The 27,582-nt window shown below is 40.6% G+C and overlaps 1 protein-coding gene across 1 annotated transcript; it reads left to right on the top strand.

Moving 5' to 3' along the window:
* Positions 1-151: 151 nt before the first annotated feature.
* On the top strand, positions 152-27,582 carry LOC115759039. The gene is made up of 4 exons (XM_030699860.1): positions 152-680; positions 25,670-25,852; positions 25,925-26,034; positions 26,102-27,582. The coding sequence occupies exons 2-4, from the start codon at positions 25,670-25,672 to the stop codon at positions 27,180-27,182; spliced, it is 1,374 nt and encodes a 457-aa protein (XP_030555720.1). The 5' UTR covers positions 152-680; the 3' UTR covers positions 27,183-27,582.

Below are 27,582 nucleotides of genomic sequence, written 5' to 3'. Positions count from 1 at the left end.
TTGCGCTCACCAGTTAGCTCGATCTGCGCGCTGAGAGTGAGAGCTCGAGTGCGAGCACGAGCAAGAGCGAGAGCGTGCGTTAGCTAGCAGACTAGCCCTTGCCGCTGGCAGCGCTGTGGCTTCAGTTGTGTTCGAAGCATTGTTGAGTGCGGTAGTTGTTGCGGTTGTTTGTTTTGCGCTTTAAATTCTCATCACTTGAATAACTGTTAAAAGCTTATCAGCAATGCGCATGCAAATCGAAGCCTAAACGAACGAAACTGAAAGTGCATTTATCCAACATTTTTTGACAAAAATTCAATTACAATTACAAAAATCTGCCAAAGGGCATTACAAATCGGTGCTGCTGCACCTGTTCGTTTCCTGCCGCAACCGCAACAGATGCGCGCCCCAGTCGGAATCATATAGCATAATGCGGCACGTACGGGCCTTTGGCTACGCATAAAAATGTTCCAAGTGTTGTGAAGTGCATGATAAGTTAAGGGCGAAGAAGAAACACAAGTGGAAACGAAAAACCATAAAAAAAAAAATAAAAAAACGGCCTTGTGCATTTTTTAGTGTATTACAATCCATCAAAGTTTTGGGATTACACACGCACACACACACACACAAATACACTTTGGATTACCAAAAAAAAAAAAAGATAAACCGAAAAAAGCTAAACCCAATTGAACTTTAGAAAGGTGAGTTTTGGCATTTTCAGCTTTCGATTCTTAAATGATCTTGAGTGATCTCTAATTCTTCTTCTTATTCTTCGTCTAAGCCAGTTTATGTCTTTGCTACCGAAATTGATTTATTGCGATAATCCACTTGAGTTCGGGCTTCCGCTAGAAAGTCTTGAGAGAGTCTTATCTTCAGACTTGTTTACCCAGCACTCTGGTCTGGTTTTCTTTTCACTCATTGGCGAAAGTTTAGAATTTTCACTAATCAAATCAATGTTTTCACGTATTTTAATTGCTGCACAAGAATTTAAGAGCTTTCAAACTGTTTATTCAGTCCGAGTTGATTGAACCTCGCTTTGGCCCCACAAACGGTACTCCAGAGGCAGGCAACTCATTTCCGTTTTCTCCCCAGCAATCCGTGAATCATGTAAGATATCATCTTGTGGCGATTATAATGCAAATTTTCGCGCGCTGTTATAAATTTGTTAGATGTCATTGCCGGCGGGCCAGGCGCATGATATATGCATTATAATACTCTATTAATATATAATTTTGTACAATGCAAAAACTGCTCGAATGACTTCGAGGGCCACACGCATCTACCTTCTCATCGACCTTCTCAACTATTTACAAAAAAGCATAAACATTTTTATGGAAATATATGTATATATATCTTTTTTGTCTCTTACTAAATGGAATCTCCTGCTTAATTAGTCGCAACGTTGTCTGAATGTTTATGAAAGACATTAAAACTTGATTTCCTGAGGCATTTTGATTATAACAAAATAGTTTACATAAATTTGTGTCCAATCAAATCTATACAAATTATGGATGCGTAACTCGCATTGGATTTCCTTTCTTTTATATGTAAGACATATGTATATATATATATTTTGCATATCAAATGCTTCACACGCTTAATATGCCTTTGTTGGGCATCACTTAACAGATCATTAGCTGAAACAAATGACAAAGTACGAAAGGTTCCATTAGGTTCTTATCAGCTCATCAAATCATTTGGCAACTTTTGCTTTTCAAAAAAGTTCCCATCATCATATGCCCACAGCTCATTACTCATCCATAGCTCAGCCACTTTACCAGCTGCCTAATTAACGCAAATCTTATTTACGAAACTTCTTAATAACAGAGACAGGAGGCCAGCATATTCTAGTAAGCTGTTACTGTCTGCGAGATACTCTGTTAAAGTTGTCAAAGAAAAATGTAATAAATACGTCTGATTATTGAAGATTTGTAGACCTTAAGATATGTTTGATAACTAATCGAAAGTATTTAAATCGATAGATATTTCCGATAACCTGTTGAAATTGATAAAACCTATCGACGTTTTCGATAACTTTCATATTTGAGCTCTCAGCGTAACAAAAAAAAACATATAACTTAAGCGAATTAGCCTTTCGTTAAAAAGAAGGCAATTAAGAAAACGATTTATCTTGTTCGGAATTGTTGCGTATCGATTAATATTTGATGATAATAAAACTGATCGACAACAGTCGTTATATTGACCCATAAACTATATCAAGTTTCTATGAATATTTAATCGATAAATCGATAACTTTTATGCACACACGCATGCAACCAACCCAATACACCCATCTTCTGTTAATCGCAGTGCATTAAAAGCGAGACACATATTCTTACGGCAATTTGTCATATTGAAATGAAATGCGTCTCAGCTAATAGACTGTCTTCTCAGAGCGAAAATTTCCCAGCGACAGATGCTGTTGTTGATGATTATGATATGATACGATGATAATGATGTATGTGATGTTGATTACCTTGAAAATTCACTTTAGTCCGTTGTCTCCTCGCTCGATTATGAAATTTTCGCTTAAGCACTTGACAACTTAATAGTTTCACGTGTTGTTGTTGTTGTTGGAGATAGTGTGGTTTTTGGGGAACTTGTTGTTGCGCGGTTTTCACTTCACTTTCGGGCAATTTGGCATCTTTCGCTGAAGTTCGTCGTACTCGTCGTCAATTGTTATTGATATTGAATTAATTTCCTGTCCCGCACAACAAATTTTCTCTTGAAAATCAAAAGAAAAAAAGTGGAATAAAATAAACTGTGGGACATTGCGGATTATAAAATGCGGCTCACGTTGTGCTCACGTTTAGCTGAGAAAAGGTCGCTTCAGGACAACGTTTTGTATTATTTTGGCTAATTAAAAATCAGGAAATGCACACGAACAATGCCAGCCAGGGGGTCCTACGTGAGCACTACCTGTACTAACCTGCCTAGCCTCCCTCCATCCAGCTACTGTCAAGTGCGGTTTGCTACGGTTTAGCGCCCTCTCTTCCTGGCCCTCGAACAGGTAGATGTTAAAGCCGCACTCGCTATTAGGGATATTTAGACGGGGCTTAAATGCTGGCGAAACGTGTTATAGGTTTGGTTCTTGAAAAGGATATGCGCCTCATTTGATTCAGTTATTGCCAATGACAAGCACGTATTGGAGAAATAGGGGAGTTCTTCTTTTAATAAAGATATTGATTTTGTGGCGAGCGAGATGTTTCAGCTATCTATAACTGGAGATCAGTGAGAGTTGACGGCACTCAAAATAAAAGAATTAACTTAGCTTAAACTTAACCATTTTTATAGGGTATTCCATTAGAATAAACAATTATAGTATATATTCCCTCGAGTTCTGCATAGTTATAATAGAGTTTGTTGCTTAACGATTTCTTTTTAATGACCTCTGCGAGCATTGCTAGGTTTTTAAAGTGCACCCAGGAAGTTGTTCACCTACCATAAAAGATTATAACAATATTCGATTTCTTTTTATATGTCTATTGTCTGTTGGGTCTCTCGTTAAATTAAAGGCACGCCCGCACATTGAAGAACTACAACAACAACAACAGCAAAACGACATGGGGGAATTGTCATAGAATTTGCATATGTATATATGTATGTGTGCTCGGTACAGGGAATGTTTTCATTTGAAATAACTGAACGACCCGGACTTTCAATAACGTTTAGCAACATATTGTCAAATGCCGTAACCCCCGCCAAAACGGCAAACCGGCAAACCGCGAAAAGTCGCGCGTGTCATAAGCAAATTTGAAAGTGATTTGCAATTCAATAAGATCCATTGCCCGAGTCGGAGCCAGGCCAGACGTTGTGTATTTACAGCTAAATGCAAAGTATTCAATTGAATTGAAAACAGGCCAAAAAATTGGGTATTTTTCAGCTCGTTTTCAAATTCACGCGAACTTGGCTAAATGCGAGCTTAGTCAGCGCCTTTTAAAGCGCAAATTAAAGCCCATAATATGCATATTAAGATTTTTTGCTTTTGTTTTCGATTTGTGTTTATTTTTTTTTTCATTGGAAACGCGTCAGCAAAAATGTTCAACTGAATGTTGGCGCTGTCTCTGGCAGACAGTTGTTGCTTTTGCTTTTGGCCTTTTTGTTTTAACTCGGCTTATTGTTGACACGCCGTTTTGTTAACAATCAATTAACAAACAAGTGAAAAAGGGAGCCCAAATATCTGTAAACTGTCCATTTGCTACAACAACAACAACAACAACAACAACGAAGAATAATGAAAAAGAGCTGTGAAATAATGCGTTAAATGGCGTGCTATAAAACAATTATGGCGCGCTTTTATGGCATAGCGCAGACACTTATCTGATCGGACGTGGCTCGTAATTGATCCGGGAGCTGTCACCTCTATATAAAGCCCCACAAGAGGCGCTTGGTTACAATAGATTAAACATATTAAATGACACGTAGTTCTTGGATTATAATTTAGGAAGTTTAGACTAAAATAGTAAAATATTTGTTTGAGATATAATTAATTTTTGTTTTTTTTTTATAGAGTCTAGATCAATTCCTTAAACCTAAGCTTCGTTAATCATTTTAACTATAAAATATATTTAATAGTTTTTCTTCATAATAACTTTTAACATTTGAGATGTTTAGTTAGTATAATTTATTTTAGCTTTTGTTGTAAGGCCTTTTATATATAAAAATTGTTTAGCGGAAAATATAAAAATTGAAATTTAATGTAGGTAAGACACGTTTCTAAACCTTTGGATGACATGCTTAAACATTTAAATATATCTCTTTTTAATTTCTTATTTCGCTTTTTCTATAACTAAATTTTAATGAATTTAAGATAATATTAATTGAGTTGAAGATTAACTAACTAAAAACCATTCTAAAATTGTCTGCAATTTTTAAATAATTTTAGACATACATTTGGAACGTGCTCAGACTTTAATAATTGAGATCAGAACCAGGTTGTATAATATTTGTTGAAAAGCTATTTTTAACAAACGTCTAAGATAGTTAGTTAGCTAAGATAAGCTACTTTCAGCTGTCCAACGTGATATTTCAGAGTTTTTTTTATGCTGAGAAACCATTCAAAGCAAAACTAAAAACTTGACTAGTTTCCATTTAGCCGACTTTCTAGTTTGCCAAATATTACTTAATCTCTTGATACTAACAAGGTTTTAGCTTAGTTCACATGTTGAAATGAACTCCTAGGCAAATACTCTCAGATGGCTGCGATTTGAAGATCTTCAGATACAGATGCTGATAGATATAAGTCCGAATCGTTTCTAGTGCATTTGAAGTCTGACTTTGGCTTTTGTTTCCGACATTTGTTTTCTTTTGTTCACGCTCTTGCCTTGCGTTCGCTGTGCTAACCCGAGGCGGAAAAAGCTGTTTTAAGCGCTTTCTAGATCTTGGCTCAAGAGCGAGATTTAAGCCATAATTGCGCTGCCTTGTCTTTTATGGCTAATCAACTGCAACGTGAACTTTCATCTGTCAAACGACTCGCGATTCTCGCGGCTCTGCCAGCCATTAGGGTCAAGTGCGTGTCTCTCTAAAGGCCGCGCTCAACTTTCGTTGGAAGGGGGCCATTCTTCAGTACGCATATCAGTCGTAAATCCGATTAAAGATTTACTTTCTACCCCCATCTGAAAAGAGTGAGAAGAAGAAGAAAAAGTGCGACAAATTCTCACGCCCAACGTCGATTGCTGTAAATGTAAACCGCAAAATGCGACCGCCGTGCGGTGCGTCAGTTCCCAGCTGCTGCAATCCTGGCTGCAAAGCTATGTTGGGTGTGAGTGTGCGTGTGTATGTGTGTGTGTGTGTGTGCTGTTGCCTTGGCTTTAATGCACTGTGGGAATGCCTGGCACACAACTTGATTGACTTGCATTTTTTTTTTGTATTTTCACTCTCCTTCAGTCTTGGCCAACTGTGGAGGGATTCATTAACTGCAACTGCAGTTCGACTTCCACTCGCTTCTCTCTCGCTCCGTCCCTGTCTCCTAGCTCGCTCTCGCTCAGTCTCTGGCGTAATCGATATGCGTGTACCTTAACACCCGTCGCCTGTAAGGGTTAAGGCCGGAAGCGCCCCAGTTTAAAGGCTCTGTAAACGCCTCAACTCAGGAAAACAGCAAAAAAATCAAAATTTAACAACAAAATCCAAAGCAATTCGCCAAAAAAAAAAAAGGTTTTGGCCACTTGGCGCTCTATTTGAGCGTGATTAATTTCTGCACATCAGTCACTGCCAAGCGGCTAAATGCACAAACACTTGGCACAGACATCACAGCTCGTAAAAAATGCAGTGCAAACAACAACACAAAAAAAAACTTAAAAAAAAATGTATTTATACTAAACTCTGCGCAATTGCATTTTTTTTTGTGTCCAGAGATTTAAACTAGGGCCAGCGTGGGTATAACAATTTTGTCATGAACTTGACATGCACTTGACTGTGACATATCGCGTTGAAATCTTATCATACCAATGAAATGTTAGTTTTTATTAAGGAAAATCATATTTAATGAAATGACGCCCAAACTCTTTCATTAAAGGACAGAGAGACACACAATACTTTATATATATTTTTGAACTTAAGTTAAAAAGTTACTCTTAAAATTCAGATTTGCAGATAACAGAGCCTAGAAAATGTAATTTTCGAATGCTTAACTAAGTATGTTATCTATTGCTGTTAAAACTAGTAGAATTTTTAAAAGTCTCTCTTAACATATTAATATAGATTCTATGCTTTGTATGACAAAAGTAGGGCATAAATGCGTCGTTGTGCCCCGAAATGCCTTGGCATTCCAGTCATGCCCCGCTCTCTTTGACAAATTAAGCAACTTAAAGGCAGTTGTTGCCTCTTGCTGCCTCTGCTACTGCTGCTTCTGCTGCTGCTGCTGCAGTCAAGTGACAAGTTGACGTCTTGCTTGGCACATCAGATGATGATAGCCGGAGGTGACGGGGAGTGGTAGCTGGCACAGCAGGAAGCATTTTGTTGGGCAGCTCCAAACAACCTTTTGGGCCATGCTCCCAGGCGACTTAATTGTGCGTTCGCATATTTTGCATGGGAAACATTGTTGTTTTTGTGTGTTTCTCTCTTTTGTTTTTTTTTCGAGAGGTTTGTTAACTAAAATGAGCGTAATCTCTGCAAAGCTAAGGCTCAAGGCTTGCCCCGCATATCGCATTTCGCTGCAAATGCAAGGCTTAATAATAGCAATTGCAAATATTTCATATCATTTTCCTGGCTGCATGCCTTGAACCAGTGCAAGATGCTGCCCCATAAATGACTCAGTCGTGGCACAGAATTCACATTGAGACTTATCTTAAATTCAATCCCACTCGCAATCTCTCTCTCTCTCTCTCTCACTCCCACTGTGCCTGCAAATAGCTTACGAGTTATGGAATTTTAAAAATAAAAACAACTTAATCGACACTTTTATAAAGAAGGAAAATTAATTGTTGACGCTTAAGTGGATAGCAGGCGGCTGCAGCAGCAACAACAGCAACAACAACAACAACAACAACAACAACAACAACAACAACAACAACTGCATTAGCATCAGCATCAGCTTCAGCTTCATGTCTTCCATTTAAGCATATATTTATGTAGCTAGTGGAACAGTTGCCGTATCTTATAATATGATGCTGTCTACCCTCTCTGAGTCTGGGCTGTTTCAGTTTTTTGGATCCCCTCATAACTTCATTAAGATGCGCCTTGGCTCTTGTTGTTGTTGTTGTTGTTGTTGTTGTTTGCTTCTCCTGTTCTTCTTGGAATTGGCTTTGTTTTTGTTGTATATTTTGTTCGTATCAGACACATGTGCGTTGTTGTTGCCACAGTCTGCGGCAGTTGCACGCTTTTTAGAGGACGTTTTATGTTTTTGTGTTGTGACTTTGTGTGCATTAGTGAAAAATACTTGAAATATGGAAAATGTTTTCAACTTTTGATTTATTTGAACAAATGTGCAATTTGTTTCTCACACAACACAATCGACGACGACCTTGCCTTGCCTGAGACAATGTCAAATGGAAGCGTTTAACTATGTGAAATCTGGATGCAAAATAATTTTCTATACAGATTCGAAAAAAAAAACCGATGCCAAAAATAGATTGTGCATCCATTTAGCATTTGCTTTTCGTCTACAATTTTCGCTTGTTGCAATCATTTATTGACAAGTTCACAAATGTGTAAAACAATACCTAAGCCATTTCTATAGAATTGTTGTTCCCGCTTTTGTACCTTTTGCAATTGTGTAAGCCAGAAAAAACACAACACAAAAAAAAAAAAAAACAAAACGCTTGCTCTGAATTTATAATTTCCGCTGAATGCTGAAAGCTTTATGCGATTTTTAGATTTACACGCCGCCTGGCTTCTGCTTTTTGATTTTTATTACTATTTTTACTTTTTTTAATATTTATGATGCGGCAACAGTTTTTGGGTGTTATAGCAAATGCCATAAAATGTGACAGGCTTTCAATAAATTTATGAGACGCTCTCTGCTGCAGCTCCTGTGAAAATATTTAACCGCAGCTCTTTAAACTGACGTACTACAAAATGTGAGTGCACTGTAAATGTCGTGCATAATTTAAGAGCAATATTTAATTAATTTCAACAATTCGCTCGTCCAGTAAAGCATTTGTCCATTAAATCAAGTCGACGACTGGCCAATTCCCTGTATTTTTTAGAAGCTGGATCATAAACCAAGAATTAAATAATTATGTGAAATGAAGCCAGCCATATTAGTTGATATTTTCTTAGAAATGCAGCGAATAGCTACTTTTGTATCTTACAGATACTTTTGTATCTTACAGATACTTATGTATCTTACAGATACTTTTGTATCTTACAGATACTTTTGTATCTCACATATGCTTTTGTATCGTTTTGTCTTCAAGAACTTGTATTTTACAGCTAAACTTAAATCTTACAGATATTTTTGTAAAATACAGTTACTTTTGCATCTTACAGATACTTTTGTATCTCACATTTACTTTTGTGTCGCCTCTCTGATGCATTTCTATATTTGAGATATTTTCATATCTCCTATATTTACTTTTGTAACTAAACAGTTCATTTGTAAATTTTATTTATTGTAGTCGTTCATTCTATATACCCTATAAAAAACATAAATAACCACAGCGCACGCCCACTCAGACACAATACAAGCGCACACACACACTTACAGAAATCTTTCAAAAACTGTCAAGTGTATTGCACAGACACCACCCACAAAAAGTTGCACCCAAATTAAATCAGATATTAAGTGAAAAATGAGAAAAAATTCGGAATAATTGATTAATTAATTGACCGCAATTGAGTTTAATTGAGTGTCATATGGTCAAGTCTACAGATTTTTGATTCTCTGCGTTGTTTTTAATTAGTTTTTCCGACAGCTGCAAATACAGGAAAAGCGCTTAAGCTTTACGTATTAACAGTTACTAAATACCAGGTACAACTTTTTATTTGTTGCCCAGCGTAGCAACAACAACAACAACAATTTAGACAGCAGACACGTCAACAAGTTGAAAGCGATTTGCCAACGTAATGGCAACAAAATTGCAGTGGGGACACTCACCTTAGCAACATCAGCCGAAGCCAGCAACAATTAGCTACGGTCAGAGCAACTGCATAGAAACTTTGTTGACAAACGCGGAAAAGCGCAAAGCAAAGTCAAAGACCGACCAGCAACAACAACAGCAACATCAGCAGCAGCAGAAGCAGCAACAAGAGTGCTGCATAAATAAATGACTAAGCGACGTCGCGTCGACGCGTGCTGCCATGGACAGCGTCAGCGACAGTGGCAGCGCAGCAGCAGCGCAGCAGCAACGTCAAAGCGTGACAAATAGCTAAATGTTGTTGTAGTTTGTTATGGTTGCGGCCATTGCATGCGTCTGCCTGCACTTGCTCAGCCTTCGCGCATGTTGAGCAACATTTTAAGCTGACATTCTTAATGGAGTGCAAACAATGTTGCCAGAAACTTGTCGCTGGCCAAACACGCATTCTGAATACGTATTTGCTTATGCTGCAACTGTTAAGCCCAATGTTAAGCAGTTGCTAACTCAAACAGTTGTCCGAAAAAAAAGGGAAGAAGCAGCAGCAGCAGCAATCCAAATGGGAAAAAATGAAGAAAACATAACAAATTATAATTATATTTACACAGGCAGAACAGACCCAAGATGTCGTCGCAGACTCCACAGACGCAAGAACTTGCCCATTAGCACAAAAGCCGCAGTCAAAACTTGTGCCTTGACAACAACAACAACAACAACAACAACGACGACAACAACTACAACATTTTACGAGCATTGTGTAATTTCATTTGTACTTCATTTCGGTTAGCCAGCTAAATTTGGCGGCAACGGCAAAAAGCGACTAAAGCAGAGGAAGAAAAAAAAAGAGACTGAAAATAGGAATTTGTGTTTTTGCTTGGCCATTCGGAAAACTGAAAACTAGTTTAGTTTAATTCGCAGTTCGGCCGCAGTAATTCCCAAGAAGTCCGCAAAAAAAAAAAAAGAGACTCATTAAAATGCGCAGTAGATTCTTCACTTTTTTTTTTGTTTTTTCGTGTCCAGCAACATTTTCTAATTTATGAGCACACAGACATTATATAAATAGAAGCTGTACAAAACATATTCTTTAGCACAATAAAAATCAGCTTCCTGTCGAAAATTTGTTGCCCACTCATGCCCACAAATTTGACGAGTCTTTTGACAAATTATCGCTATCAATTTTTTAAGGGCTCATAAATTTTCAACGTCTTGGCCAAAAGTTTGACACATTTTCTTCTTCAGTACAGGAAGTGTGCACCTGACTCAATCGAATTGTGTACAGGATTTAGCCGGGGGTTTTTTTTTTTTTTTTGGCTAATTGATTAAAGTCAGCCATCAAATGCTGACAAAAGGCTAGATGATTGGCATTTTAGAGGGAGGATTACGAGTTGTGGGCATGCCATAAAAGGAAGTCAAATGAATTCTATAGAATGTGTCTAACAATGCGCATAACAAGGAGCATGAACCAATAAATGGCTAAAGAATGTAAATATATACTAAAGGAAATGCACAACAATTCAGAGGGAAAGAAATTAAACCTAACTTAGGAAAACTAAGGATCATAGGGATACAATGGAATTAGTTCGAATTGAGAAAACTGAGAACATGAGAAGATTCAAAAAAGAAATCTTTCTCAAAAAAGTTCTTTCTTACAACTTTGAATAAAAGTGAGAGGAAAACTAGGCTTGAATATAAACCAAATGGAGAACAAATTTAGGTTAAACAAGTTATTTATTGTTAAACATATAAATGTAAATATAAAAAATAGTAGTATTGAAAGGTATGCTAGTTCTTTTTAATGCAATCAATTGTCCGTTCTTTTATGTAATTCTCCAATGGAACTAGTTCCCTGAAAAAGCAATAATACTTGAGCTAGTTCTTTATTTTGCGACGCTCCTACATTATAGACTTTCAGTCCACTAGTTCTTTTCAACTCTGAACTAGTTGGCTTTGCATTAAGCTCACGCGATTACACTAAAAGTGAACTAGTTCTAAGAACAACATTGCCTAAGCTATGATAATGCAAAGGCAACTGTGTCATTTCTACCTCGTTCAACTTAAAACCTTAAACCGAAACTTGCACATTGCACTTCTGTCTTTTTTCCGGCAAAATAAAATAATGTTGCGCAAGCTCTTAAACTGCAGCTCAACCTGTCAACGCCCTGAGGCCATATTCATAGGCGTTTCATGGCAGAGCGGCAACAGCCCACGCTTATCGTGTGCATGCATCAATCTTGAGCCCAAACAATATGCTGACAACAAGAGCCCCTCTACCTGGAAAGATAAAAGACAAAAGGCACAAAGCAGCAGTAGTCGAGCAAAATGAATAGACAAACTCTTTTTTTCACACCTACGAGAACCTCAGCTGTTGTTTTTCCTAGTTTTGCCCTAATTGTGGGCGTTGGGCTCGAACAATAGATTGACTTAAGAGCAGATCTCGTTAGCGCTGACCCCTGAACCCAACGAAAGTGCCGCTGCTCCAACATCCGCTCCAAAAAAAAAAAAAAAAAAAATAGAAGAGACAACTGCAACCCAAACCGGAAACCTATAAACGAAAACGTCTCGTATGATACGTTGAACCAGCTGGCAAATTAAAATCTTTGCCTCAACTTTGCTCCACATTCGGCACTCGGCATTGACTTTGATTTCGTGTATCCACCAAATGCATTTCAGTCTACCCATTTCCCATTTCCATTTCCATTTCTATGCACATTTCCACATGTTCCACACACGCACATTTCCTCCCGTCCGTCTACCTGCCTATGTGCTACCTCGGAGATCTCGGCATGTGAAGCGGCAGCAGCTGCCTTCCAGTTCGACTCGTATTTCTCATAGTGAAATTCCCACACTATCGCTATCTAGCTACAGCTATGGGCAAGGACTGCAAGTCAGCTGCGCTCTGCATCAAGTGCATCATCCACACATAGCTGGGAACTGAGAACCGAGAACTGGTAGCATATGTGCGTGGCCGGATTGTTTTGATGACTCGAGTGTGTGTAGCGTCTGTTGTTGTTGTTGTCTTTTTGTTTTTGGCACATTTTCCCATATGGTTTTTCATATTTTTCTGCGCTGTGGCAGCTGTCGCGTGGCCATCACAGGCATGGGAATCTAGAAACAGATGCACTTTCAATTTGTCTGTGGGTGGGAATTAATAGGATATTGCGAGACGTCTAATAGCTTTTACAGTCGCATCAGCTACATGCACTTTCATTACAAATAAAATACTAGAAAAATTCTAAGTCAAAATACCAAAAGAACAATATTTAATATGCATATGCGCAAGTATTTGTGGTCATTTTTCAAACAGTATTAAAAATATACCAACATTTAAAATATTAATATAAAAAAGGGCTCACGAAGTAGCTTGATTAAAACATGGTTTAGTTGATGCTTGTGAGAGATAATACCAACAATATACCAAGATAAATACCGAAAATATACCTATTGAAATACCAAAAATACTGCATACATACAACTTAAAATCATATTCGATTTCTTAGGTTTTGAATTAGAAATATTCTAAAAGTATTAAAAAATTCCATTATACTTATACCTTCATTATCCCACGCTGTGCATATACCCTGTAATAACTTATAAGCAGTTGTGCTCGTGTTCGGAAATCTTTGCCAAATTCGGTTGGTATTTTTTGCTGCTACACATTCAGTACAGCATTCTTTTAATGGAACCAACATTTAGCTGTTAACTCATCTAACAATTAGTCAACTTTTTTCTTATTCTCACTCTTTCTCTCTCTCTTTGCAGGTAAGCGTCAAATGAGAATCTCATGCGCAAGTCGTCAGCGACTTTTAGTGCTCGACTAACTATTTATAAGGTAATTTGAGCCTCGATGCTTGGCAACAGGCAGTTCTGTGCGGAATTCTTGAAATGACAAGACAAATACAAATTAATAGCTGGTGGCTGGCGAGACGCGAAGTTGGACTTGCGCAGTCCCTTTTCCTGCATGCCTGCCTGCCTACCCCACCGCGTCCCCCTGCTGTACAGCATGCTGTAGTCCCCTCTGTTGCGCCACGCCCCGTGTTCGTGTGTCCCTTTGGCGGCTTTTGTTTACCTTAGAGCTGAGGTTTGTCTTTGTGTGCCCTTTGTTGATTTTGTGCGCACGCCGCCGCCGCCGCTACTATATAGGGCCTTACACATACCTGCACTGAGCGAAAATAGGGTGGAACTTTTAAGTGCTTAAAAGAGCAAAATAAATCGAACTTTAAAGCAACACGGAATTCATGAAGAATTTTTTTTTTACCTAAAACAGTGTTTGGTAATCTTTTTGTTTGCCCCGCTTTTCGCTCAGTGTACAAATGTATTTTAAAATATGGTTTGCTTAATGCGTACAACGCCCGAAACTGTTGTCCTTCCTTTTTAATAGTCTTAAATTCCCGAGCAAATAATTTGACAGCGAAATGCAAAACTGAAAATGGAGGATTACCTAATGAGAGCGCGCGTCTTAAAGCGTTTCCACTTCAGTCCGCTTTAATCAGAATTTATTCAAACATGTTTTTGGGGAATATCAATTTATATTCGTTGGATAACTTCATGTTTTTTGTTTTTTGGGCATCTAATTGAATTTCCCCCTTGGCCATTAATGCCTACGTTTCCTGTTGTCCAACGCACACCCCGTAAAACTAATGTAGCATGTTATCTTTTATTTTCCCGAACCCAAATGTAATTGAACGCCCTCCCCCTCTCTCTGACCTACTCGACGCCCACGTATAATTTGAAGGTGTGGCCAGCTCTAACGAGGCGCCGGAGCGCTGCCGCATGTCAAAGTTGGAAAACTTAACTGAACAACCTACTTTAAGACACATGCGACACAAAGCGACTACCCAAAACTCAAACTCAATTTGAATACCCTTTAGGTGAGCGTGAAAAGGGGTATATTGTAGTAGCTGCTCTTGAGTGGCATTTTAATGGGTAATAGTTAAGCTAGCAATTGTTGATTCTTGCCTTAACTGAACAATAAACTATCTCTCGATTTCAGTTTCAGTTACAGGGTATTCACAGTCGTGCATTGCCTGTCTTTTTATTGCACATTTTGGTTTGCGAATGTGATAATGAAAAAAGTTTTACGTGTGTGCGTGCGTGTGCGTGTGCGTGGGGAGGGCGGCCCTTGAAGTAGTTAGGGCGTGCTATTTGGGGCGTGGCGCTTTAATATAATGCGAGTGATTTGCCAGATTGCCGCGGGACGGGGGCAGGCATTACGTGCGGCCTGCCTGGCGCACAGTTATTTGAGCTAACCCCCCCTAAGGCCCCATCCATCCCAATTCCAGCTGACGGCAGTAAAAAGTGGAGAGCTCTGAAGTGGAAGCCGAGAGATACTTGAACGAAGAACCGTTATTAACTGACGCTGATTGTGACGTAACCTGTGCCTGGCATGCCAAATAGAAGATCCCTCCCCCTCCCCCGCTGACTATGTTCTCCTCGCACATAACTGCAATGCGACAAGCATTTCCTTCACTTCAGCTGGCAATTTAAATGCTTAAACATTTGCAACACGCCTCGTAGCGTTATTTTTATTTTTCCACTGCCACCACAGCCTCTGCTTCAGCTTCTGCTTCTTCTTTGTGTGTGCTACCGGATGCCAAATGCATTTCGAACCAGTTTTGTCACAAAGCCTCTCTCTCTTTCTGTCCCTCTCTCTCTCTCTCTCTCTCTCTCTGGGCATAAATCATATCGAAAGAATTTATGCAGACAGGCAAATTCCAGAGCTTGCAGCATGAGGCAAACATGTTTTAAGACGCCGACACTTGCAACAAGTTGCCAACGGAAGTGACTAGAAAACTGTCTATGCATCTGATAAGTTGTAATATATAAATACATATGTATATATATGTATATATGTGTAAAGGCTGTGCTTCTCTCTCGCTCTAGCTGCGTCTGGCGCAACGTTTTTAATATGGTTCTGTGCATAGGAAGTGATTTCCTCCAATTTGACTTCCTGTTTTGTGTGTGCGTGTGTGCGTGTGTCTCCAAGTGTGTGCCACGCCAAAGGATGCACTTAATTTCGATGTCTCGCTGCCACGGGGCATGCTACATACTCAGCTCGGCTTTAATTGCTGTTTGTCACGCCTGGCTACAGTTTTGTATCTTTGAGATACTTTTCTCTCTCCCGATTGCAGTTGATTTCCGCTGTCGCTCATAAAAATCATGTGCAATTATTAGCAAAGCTTTGAATCGAAGACATAAATTTAGCTGCCACGCCCAGCTCTAGCTAGCAGCCTGCCTGCCACGTAAACATGTGTTGCCGAACTTGACTTTGAATTTATGAGCGCCGCCAGAAACTTTGCGCCCAAAGGTATGCACTGGCAAATTGAAGTGAAAGAAGGGGGGGGGGAGTGGGGGGGGGGGGAGTGGGAGGTCAGCATCAGCCGTGGGCGTGTGTGTGCCTAACGGTATTCGTTTCAATTTCGCACCTACACAAAATTTACGGCACTTTTAAAATATGCAATTTATGAGTCCTGTCCGGATTCTACCTCTGCCTGCAGGCGTGCCGCGTGTGGGCGTGGCACTGTTTACCCTGCCTCTAGCAGCCATGAAGAAAAATTGTGTTGAAGTAGCGCGTTGCGCTTTTAGCATTATTGCGCTTATGCAACTAAAGATAAAGTGTGGTCCTTATTATATGAAATCTAATACAAGAGAACGCGGGCTTGATAAGACAAATTGTTGGTAATGCTAAGTATAATACTTCGGATGTCCTGTATAAAATGATTGACAATATATACTTATAAGGAATGAATAGTTGCAAACTATTCTGTATTCAAATGCCTTTGGCATTTAATACTTATGTGAAAGCGCCTTCATTTGTGTACCTGAAATGCTCATAAATACTCATTTTGGCCTAGTTCGCCCACATTTTGTAGTTTGCATCAGAATTTTCTTTATTTGTGAAAAGGAAATATTAAATTTAAAAAAATCCAAATCGAGTCTTTTTGTTGTAATCACAATATTTATAAAGTTCAATCAATCGAGGCGATCCATTATTTGTATTATTTTATTTTTATCAAAACATATTTATGGAATGCTTGCATGAGTTTTGTTTAATATTCAATTTCGCAAATTTAGCGCTTAAAAACCAATTAAAAATGTACTTTATCAAGCTCTGTGGAAACCTTTGTAAAATAAATACGCATTAAATGCCGCAAAATATGCAAATGATTAGGTGACAAAATGCAAAAGCGCACGCACACGCACACCCTCTCGCACACACACGTACACACACACATAAATTACAAGCGAAGCCATTTTGTTGACCGCAAAATTTGTAACTGACATTTGCCTGAGGGAGCTGCAGCCCATCACTTTGGGGGCGTGGCGCCAATGCCTAAAAGCATGCTCTAAATAATTGCAATTCATTTGTGCTGCCGTCAGGTGACACATGCCAGCCGCTGCCCCACTTCCGCTCTCTCTTTTTATCTGGCTTGAATTTGCTGTCTCCCTCTCTCTCTCCATCTCTCTCGCTCCACTTAATATGGTCATGTTATTAACGCCACAAAAACGCAAAATGTAACTGCAACTGCACTTTAGTGCAGCGGTCTGGCAACCTTGATTGACAACACGCTGCTTGCTGGCTATGCCACCCGGCAATTCCCCTTGACCCCCCTCGACCCACACCTAGCTGCCCATTTCGTGTTGGTTTTGTTTTTGATATCTGCCACACGAGGCGCCACTTATGCAAATTTGACGCCTACAACAAGAACAACAACAACAAAAACAAGAAGAAGAACGATGACAACGACATCGGCTGACATGCTGGCCTCACCTGCAGTTGCTTGCCACATTATGCTGCTGCCTCATGTGGCGCGGCAGTTTTATCTTGCACTTTATGTCCACACCATTTCAAGCGGCACACGCTGCGTATGCGTGATGAGTATTTGCTGTTCAAAGAGATTTGTTTTGGACACGCGACTTTAATATACCCCAAAATGTTTTAATTATGGACATAACTTGGTTTTGTTCTTCAATTAATTTTGATCAACAATATTTTCATAAAAATAATTTTCATCGTCGGGCACACCTCACCTCGCACAGGTATGCAAGTAATTTTCATTGCTGTTGCAGGCTACGAGAAAAATATAAAAATGTGTGGGTGAAAATTGTGGCGGGTTAATCTGGGCTCTTGTTTTGCATAATGACTCGAAGAGTTATGCAAAGTTTGAACTGCTGCCGATCAGGTAGAAAATTGCCCGTTTTTATAGTTTTAGATATTTACATGGATAATACCTAGCTGAGTTTTTCTCTGGCAACAACATTGGAATTTTAAGCAGCAAAAGTTGTTTTTTCTTTGCTTTTGACTATTTTTGAGAACTTTTCAGTGCTTTAGCTGCAACACGTTTGGCTTATTCTCGCGTTGCCTTTTCTTGGTTTCTTTTCAAGTGCGGCTCGCGCTTTTTTACGCCACTCTTAACTTGCTTAACGCTTGCCTTACCAGCTGTGGGCTTACCTTGTTCGCTGCACTCTATTTGCATACCCTGTAAGTGGCGAAGTTGTATGCGAGGGTAGCCTCGTGGTGGGGTAAGCATATGCTAAGGGGGTTGGGTGACTTTTAAGCAGCAGCAAAAAGCGAGGAATTATTCTGTATTCCTATTGTCCGCTAATAAATTTTAAATAATTATGGTGTTGTCTTGTTATTTAAATTTATTTTAAATAAAAGCCAACATGGTTTTCTATGTCAAGGGTACGTGCAGGTCGACTACTTTGGGGATGTCAGCATATTTTTTAGCTGTCCTTAGCCATGCTGTTGAATTAACATCCTACATTATACGAGCACTTTCTGGGCCACACGTTCGCGGTTTGGTTTTTGTCTATGACAACAGCTATTTTTAATGAGCAACTCTGCGGCCCCGCTTTAAGGGCGGCTGCTCTTCTATTCGTACTGCATTTTAAACAATGCCCGGTGCAATGTGTTCGCAATGGACTCTTCGCTTTGCATGGCACAAAAGCGCGTGCCTGCTAAATAAACACAACACTTTTTCATACCAATTAAAAAGCAGTTAATCTGCGGGGCCGCGAGGTCCGAAGCCCTTGGAACACGTTTCGGTCCGGTTCGGTCCGGTCCGGGCATATACTTATCTTTTTCCTAGGCAACTTTAACCGTAATGGAATTCGTTTTGCATCTCGACAAGGTTCGCATTCAAAATAAATTGAAAACAAAGTGTGAAATAAGTCTAGCTGGCAGTGCTTGACTGGGCGATACCCTGCAAAGTACCAAAATGCAAAACTTAGCCGCTTACTTGTGCAACTATTTAACAAATTTATGTATATAAATTATAAATTCTGAGAGCATAACAAATGTAAGCTGCATTTGCTACAAGAGACGAATTTCGGAGCTGTGGGCCTAATTCTTCCTGAGAACAAATAAGGTACAAATTTATATCTAGATCGATTAGGCAATTAGTTTGGAATATAAATATATAATTTAGTAGTTGATACTAGAAGAATTCATAGGAAAATTATTATATATATTATATATTATATATATTAAGGCCCATTTTAACAATTTTGTATGCTTTTCTTTGTACAGGGTATAAAAAAATAGCTTAGAAAATAATACATTTAACATTTTTGCTGCGCTCGGTTACGATTCCAACAAAAGTATTTTTATTATTTAGGTCGGTTTTTTTGTGCTTGTTGTGGAGGCCTTGCGGCTTTTGCGCCTTTCGCTATGCAACACTTTTTAATTGCGTACCAAATTGGCCGATGCGGCAGCTGCAGCAAAGCGTCGCCTAAGCGGCTTACAAAAAAGCCCAATGCAATCAAATAGACTGCATGCAAAAAGAAAGAAAGAACAAACAAAAAAATACTGTCGGAAAAAAAAGCTAGGAATAAATAAATAAATAGCACGCTTAAGCATTGCATTATACGAGCAAATGTTAGTTAGTCACTTTTTAATTCTCTACTTTTTTATTTCTTCGTTCTCTGCTCTTTGCTCTTTTTTCCGATTTTGTATGCAAATGCATTTAACATTTTAATACGCTTATAGGGTATTTAGGTTTAGGTGCAAAGTTCGTGACGTAAAACGTGTTTGTATCTATTCGAACATATTTCCAGCTACAATATACCCTAGAAATTGAAAGTCAAAAATTAATTTGATAATTTTATAGAAACACAAAATTTTGTTCATATTTACAAATAACAAATATTCAAAAGGTTTTTCATATTTAAAGACATGGAAAGTAGTTTTAACTAGCAGGGTATTCAACATTCTGTTGTCCATTCATTTCACTGGCTCTCTTATATTTTGCCCGACTGCATAAAAACTAACCGTACTTCTGATTTAATATGTACGGCTTAGCAGGTTAACTTAGGTTAATTATTTTGCATGTAATGCGTAGTCCACATGGAAAACTTTATTGCGAATATAGTTCCATTAATTATTTACGTACAACCAGTTACTTTGCTTAATTGCCTTAATTCCTCGAATTATAAAATTGTCAAATAGCTGAAAAAAAATATTTGGTTTAAATGCACTTTCATGCATTTAACAAGCTTTTGCCACATCCGTTTACAATTTGCATTGCAGCTCGTGAAATATTTAAAGAGTGCGCCAACAAGTCAGATAAAGTCAGATATAGCACAAATTAAATAGAGTACATATGCCTCCCACATATGGGAATTAATCGCGCAACTGCAATACAATTACAATACCCGCAGGAAATCCGCCTGCAAAGGCTGCAAATACAATTTTTGTGCATCACATCCTTTAAAGTCATAAGTTCTTTAACAAAGAATTTAAATATATAAACAGCAGCAAAAGCTTGTAAAGTTGCCTTTGAATAACTTTTCCATTGAATTGATTTATTGTTTAGATATTTCATGGGAATATCATTTAAATTTGATTTCGTTTAGATCGTGAACTATAATTTATTTAGGCAACATTTTGGCTTTTTAATTGAATTAATTAAACTCGCAATTGGCCTTTGAAGTGCACTTGAATTCTTCTCCAAATTATTCGTCAATTACCTACGAAAATATTTATATATATATAATTCGATAATTAAATTGGCAATTAACTTAACTGTTTGTTTAAACTTTAAAGATATTTACGAGCTGTATTTATATAATTTTTATTTTTTATTTCTCTTTTTATTGCTCTGGCTTTAATGAATATGCATTATTCTGGGCAACTTTTGCCCCAATATGCGTCCAAGCATAACAAAAGCTTTTTTTTTTCATTTATTCTTTGCTTTTTCGTTAATTTTTCAGTTTCTTTGCATTCTTAGTTGAGTGATTTCTGATGTTTCGCTTTACGCTTAATTTATGCAAGTCTCTTTGTTTTTAAATACATACAGATTCGGCTTTTCAGCTATTCTGCGCATAGGAAAATGCTTGTGGCAAGGTTTTTCGCCAAACTTATTCGTAGAATGCAAGCGAAATCCGCAAAGTTAAACGGTTCATGAATTTGCTCATTTGGGTTGGATTAATGAAAAAAAGAAGAGAACCCTTACAATGCTTAACTAAACTGGGGTATACTCTGTAAAGCTTGATAATAATATAAGCAGAAATGTTTATGACAATATGAATTTGAGTTTTAGTTGAGTTGAAAAGAATGCAGGCATTTGATTTCTTTAATTTAATTATACAACTAGACTGTAATCTATGCCCTGCGTAATATCTGTTAAGCAACATCTTTGTGTAGCATAAATATCTAAATGTATTTTGTGCAACCCTTGCTGAATTCCTTGCTACCCACACGATTTCTGTTGTTTCTCATTTGCTTTTGGGCTTTTTCATTTGTTCCAAAAATATTCGAAAAATGTGTTTTGGTGGCCACCAATGCTCGGGAAATGGAAACGTCCCCTGAAAGAATAGAGACGATGTCTATGTCAAAGATGCTGCCTTTTGTTAAGCTCGGCTCGTCATATACGCTCTCTGTTGGTTGCACAGTCGCTGATTAATAAAGGACAACAGAATCTTATCAGGCTCAACCCATTGAGGCATATGCGAAAAGAGGAAGACAAAGTCTTAAAGTGTGTTTTCGTGTAAACGCCTACGCGGGGCGTGGCCTGCAACAATGTGCGTTAAAATGTGGAAACGCTTTAGATTTAAGTAACAACTGGCGAGGCTGGTGTCTGTCTTGCAACAACAGCAAGAAGTATTTGCAATCCCTTTTTTTCCACTTGTTTCTCTTATTGCTGTTCTCTCCATGATGAAGGTCCGTTTTTTTTCTGCTCTGCTGACCATGAAAATATTTAGCTACGGCTTTACGGCTAGGCTCCTGCCGCTGCCTTTAGTTTGGGTATTGCGGATTCGGTTTCGGCTTCTCTTTCTGTTACTGTTGCGTTTTCTGGTTATTCAATCAATAAGGCGGTGACATTGCCCTGCGAGAGAGTGTGTGCAAATGATAAAGGATGCCCTCGATGGCGGCGCTTTGACAAGCCCACAAGCCCACAAGCCAACGAGTCACCAAGTTGCCGCCGCGCCAAGTACGAAAATCAGTTCTTGATTTACTTTTCTTCTACTGCTATTTTGGCTTCTTTCGTTTTTTGTAGCCAAGTAGCAACAGCAACAGGAGTCGGTTCAAGGACATGCGCCAGTCGTAAATGTCACAGCTGGCGCCCTTATCACACCATTCGCTGATAAATCGCAGCGGGGCGTGTGTGTGTGTGTGGGTGTGCCGCTCGAGCCAAAACTTCAAATTAAAACATTCCTGAGCAGAGGCAACGACGTTCGACTTTCGTCTCGATGAGTTTCGGGGCGGGACTCTAGAGTTCGACAAACACACAAAATCTGCAAGTTTGTCTTTGTTTGCCAGTCGCCTTTGCTAAGCGACTTGGCCGGGCAATTGCACTGCTCTGTTGGTCCATACGACATTTTTTAGATACCCTGTAGAAAATAGTTAATGCGGGGTATACAAGTTTGTCAGTTCTTAATCAATAATAACTGCTGGAGTTAAATCATTTTATTTGCTCTGTGCCCAGTCCCCAAGACGTACAAGAGCTAGTTATATTAAGTTTGGTATGTGTGTCTCTCATACCCTAGAAATTCAATTGAACGTTATATCTCAGCCGCGTTCAGTAGTAACAGGAACGCATTGGTCTTATACAGAAGTAAAAAAGCTAGCTGTACTAAATTAAGTATGTGAGTTTCTTATACCCTAGAAATTAAATTTATTCAAAATTGCAAGGTATCTTTGCGCAGTACCTCATACACCCCAGAAATTGAATGTATTTTAATTTCGTGATAAATCTCAGCGCTGTTCAGTAGTTTTAAGACAATGACTTATGATGTCGTCTTGTATTTCACTATATTTTAAAAATGCAGGGTATCTGTGCCCTGTGCCCAAATTGAGCTCAGGAACTACAAGAGGTACGGGTACATCTTATACCCTAGAAATTAAGTTTAGTTTAGCTAACCGATAGACACAAATACACATGTGATCACTCAAAATTACAGGGTATCTACCTACTCTATCCTCTGCTCTCTGCAGTGCTGTTGCCTGTGGTAACAAGTCTCTTTCTCTCATGCAGTTCTCGCCATTTCTTACCTTCTCCTGTCGTTATACCTCTCGCAATTTATGCGTCTTTTGCAACACTGTGCCGGCGCTGTGTTGGTTAAAACAGCCCAATTTGAGCTCATGTGAGAGAACAAGTGCGCTCGGCTAGCGTGTTATTGTCATCGTTATCGTTATCGTTATCATTTGCGTAATTGGCAAAGTTGGGCATTATTATCGCTAGACTTGGCCGTAAAATTATTCACAATGCGCCAATTAAAGTTCAATGCGAGTTTTCAGTCAACTTTCAGGCTGATTATCTACTAAGTATATTTGCAGTCGTTCGGTCTTCTTCTTCTATGCTGACTTTTCTCAAGCTCTCGCTCTCTTTTTTCTAGCCCGAAGCTGTTTTATGGGCCAACACGTGCGTGCATTCAAATTTTATGCGTTTTTTCTAATTCAATTTCATTTTAACGATATTTTTTTCTGCATTGCTCTTGGCTTATTTCATATACCCTGTTGTCAAATGAGTAAGAGGGTATATGGACTTGTCTGTCATCTTGCATAGTTTTATACTTACTCTGTGATAGTCAAAAGAAAATCGAATACATTCATCAGTTAACAACTTAATTGGGGCAAATAAAACTAAAAAAAAAAAAAATTATATTTAAGAAACAATTAAAATTTTTAAAAGATTTGTAAATGCTTTATATCGATAATGTTATCAATATGTTGACATCTCTAGCTGCTAGTGCCTACAGAGTATCTGCCAGTCGGTGTGCGCGTCTTGTTTTTTCTGCTCTGCTCGCTTATTTATTACAATTTTCTTCCGTTTTTTTTTGCGCCCAACTTTTGGACTTGTGTGAAAAGTTAATTTGTTTGATTTGCATTTCAATTCGCAACTCCCCTCTACTTCCCCCTGGCTACCTCTGCTGTGCGTCTCCCCGCTCCCCTTCTGGGAGAGCCCATTCTGGCTGCATCTTCAATTTATTATGCTGCGCTTTTTGCGCCCGCTTTCTGGCAGTGCTTGTTAAACTGTAACTCTAACCTTGCCAAACTGTTAATCGCTAATGAAGTTGCCACATCCGGCTCATTGAGGCGAATTGGGCAGAAATGTGGGCCCCAGCCCTGCCTACCTTGCCTCTTTTAAAGAGGAGCATCGCCGACAGGGTTGAAAATCGCTGCTGCTTGACAAATGCTGCGGCAGTGAAGCATGCAACAAGACAGGGCAGGGGTTGGGGGCACACACAAGAACAGACAGGCGGACGGACGGACGAGCTGAAGAGCCCTCAGCTGTGTGCGTGTGTGTGTGTGTGTGTGTGTGTGTGTGTGTGTGTGTGTGTGTGTGTGTGTGTGCGTGTGTGTGTGCGGGCGCCTGAATTGGTGATGTATTGAAATTATGAAAAGGGCACGGCTGGGCACGTCATGGAACGCGACGCGCTGACAATGAGCCATGAAAGCGAACTGCAGAGTGGTAAGTGGGTGGAGAGTGGGGAAGAGGGTGTGTGTGTTTGGGGGGGGGGGATAGATATACAGCCGAGGGCTTGGCCTAGAGCGCACATACATCAGGGCTGACAAGCTGATTGAATGCAAGTGCGCTCCAGAGCGGGCCCCAGAGCGAGGCGTGCCGCATTGTAAATGCTCGTGCTGAGCGGAAGTTGCCAACGGGCCAACAACATCCGGTCAGCTCCCCCACCCCGCACTCCGCAAACTCTCTCCCCGCCCGCTCGCTCTCTGTCTGTGTGTGGGCATCTGCTAATTGCCTCAATGCGAGCGCAGCATATGGCAAAAATATATGTGCATATTCACAAAACATATTCTGTTTTCCGAGAGCTCAATTATCTGCATTAATCAGGAGCGCGGCGCTGGGCTCAGCCTTAATTAAAATGGCTACAACTATTAAATATGAAGAAGAGTAAGATGCGCGACTTTCAGACGATTAATTAGAATATGCCGGCTAGCAGCAGAGTCCACGCAGCCTCCCCCTGCTGCTGCAAGTGCTGCAAGTGGAGCAGCAAGTGAACCGCAACGAACGCAGCGCGAGATCCAAGCGGGAGGCACTCAAGCAATGGAACATGATACGACATGGGATGCATGGTGACTGGGTAGCAACTGCCTTCCCGCTCTTCATGCTGCCCCTCGCCTGCACTGACCCCGCAATTAGCGGCAAATGTTGCAAATTCGCGAGGGTCAGCGCGGCAGGCAGACTCCCCGAGCCGCATCGCTGGGCTTCAAGTGCCTCATTTGACAGGGCGAAACTGACTGAGTTATATATACATTTGTATATATATATATATATGGGACGATGTCTGGGCTAGCATATGGCACACATACACACACACACGCACTTGTTGTAAGAGGGCAGCCAAAAGGCTTACAGCTCAGCCGATTCGCTTAGCTACCGAGCAGATTTGCATTACATCAAAAGCAAAACCTAATTCTATTGCGGGTTAATTCTTTCATTTTTGTTGCACTGCTTACGCTTTAAGTTCATAGAACTGCTAGTTACGCTTGTGAACTAGTTCAAATGAACAAATATTATGGAGTAGTTCCTGAACAAATCTTTGCTTTGCATTCTGTAATAATGTCTTAATTTTATTCGAATAACTTAACCATTTACTAAACAAGTAAATATGTCTTCTCCCTCTTCCTCAATAAGTTGATCGTTTTAATCAGAATAATTCTTCTCTTAATGTAATTCAAATCCTAACTGAGCTCCCTTTTGCTTCTTCTCTTGCAGATGCTGAAGCACGTTCAAATCTCGCCGTTGCGCAATCGCTCGGATTCGGTTTCGCTGCGCTCCTCGAGCAACGCCTCATCCTGCGCCAGCTCCATGTGCGGCAGTCCGGAACCGCCCACCGATATGCAGCGAACGCCATCGCGCGCCTCCAGCTACTCGAGCCTGAATGAGCAGCCGCCGCAGGTGAGTGCATTCGAATTGACCAGCCTGCCCCTGGCCGAGACTAATGCAGGTCTCGCTTCTTTCCCCCCACAGACCACCATCAAGGTTTACACGAACTGCCTGAAGATCGACATTGAGTACAAGACACTGGGCATACAGTGGGACACCACCAGCAAGGAGGTGATTGCCCAGCTGCTGCGACGGTAAGTGTGAACGGAGAACTAGTTTCCGAAATTGCGGCCATTAAATGATTTGTCCTGCTCCTTGCAGCCTGAAGATGCGGCATCGCGATCCTCGCCTCTTCTATCTCTCCATGGAGGTGGCCGTGCGGCGTGCGGGCGTGAAGACCATACTGGTGCTGGACGAGGACACGCGCCCGGCCATACTCCAGGCCTGCCATCCCAAGGGCGAGTCGCGCTTCTGCCTGCAGCTGAAGCCGGGCGGCCTAATACGGGTGCACACCTCGGCGCTGCAGCCGAGCTCACAGTACAAATCGCTGGTCATCAGCGAAGAGACCAACTGCGATGAGCTGCTACAGCTGCTGCTCGGCTGCTACAGCTCGCTGGAGCCCGTCGAGAACTTTGCCCTGTACGAGGTGTGCCCGGGCCAGGAATGCCAGCGCAAGCTGCATCCGGACGATCTGCCGCTGCGCGCCCAATCGGAGCGCCTGAGGCGCGGCGAGAGCTGTCACTTTTTGGTGCGGCGCACGCCCAACTATGCGCGCCGTCGCCAGCTGCTGGCCAATCTGAACGAGGCCATCAGCCAGAGCTACGAGAGCGCTGCGACGGGCGTTCCCGCTGCTGCGGTCGAGGATGCAGATGCAATTAGCCTACTGGAGCTGTCGCTGGACTCGGAGCCGGCCGAGGATCTGCGCAGCTGCAGCAGCAGCAGCGAGGATGCCGAGGACGATGAGTGCGCCAGCAGTTCCGGCTCATCAGACAACTCCACCGAGTGCACGCTGCGTCGCGACTTCTTTCAGCGCCACACGCCTGCTACCACACCCTCCGCTGCTGGGGCCAGCGCTCAAAGCAATGGCAACGCCTCGCCGCCCGCTCGCGCCTACAGCCCCGTGTACAACATACGCGAAATACGCACCGCGACGCACTCGTTCTCCTCGCTGGGCAAGGACAAGAAGCTGCTAGACATACATATGAATGCACGCTATGCGCCTGCTGGCATCTACAGCCGCCTGCTACCCGTCGCCGAGGTGGACAACCTGGATGTCAATGGCAATGCAGCAGCCACAACAACCACAACAACAACAACAACTCCAGCTGCAGCAGCGAAACTTGCAGCGGAAGCGGTTAACAACAATCCGGCCAAAGGTCTGGGCCACTTTGTCTACTTGTAGCGCCGGCTCCAGTGGAGCCGTGCGCGTTGTACATAGGAGAAGAAAGGACAAGAAGAGAGCGAGAGAGGAAATCCCCCAAAAAACGAGAACCGTTTGGACCAAAGATGCATTTGTAGATTAAGTCGTAGGCATGTATATATATATGTATAGAGTTAAGCACCCGAGGAAGATTCGCTTTTAGTATGTCCAGCAGAGGAAGGCAACTAAAACAAATTCAATCCAAGGATACAAAAGGAGTCTATATAGCTTAAGGCTTTAGTCGCGCAGCTAAAGCTAAACTAAGTCTAAGATCTTGGCACCTAACAAAGCCTAACACATAAGATAAATGTAGAAACCAAAAGATATTCTAATAATGCACTCACAAATATAAACAAAGAAAACCTGAAATTATTGTAAAATT

The sequence above is a fragment of the Drosophila novamexicana genome, unplaced genomic scaffold (assembly GCF_003285875.2).
Source record: "Drosophila novamexicana strain 15010-1031.04,08,12 unplaced genomic scaffold, DnovRS2.1 tig00000193-arrow-pilon, whole genome shotgun sequence".
Classification (NCBI taxonomy): Eukaryota; Metazoa; Arthropoda; class Insecta; order Diptera; family Drosophilidae; genus Drosophila; species Drosophila novamexicana.
This window is presented reverse-complemented; position numbering and strand designations above follow the sequence as displayed.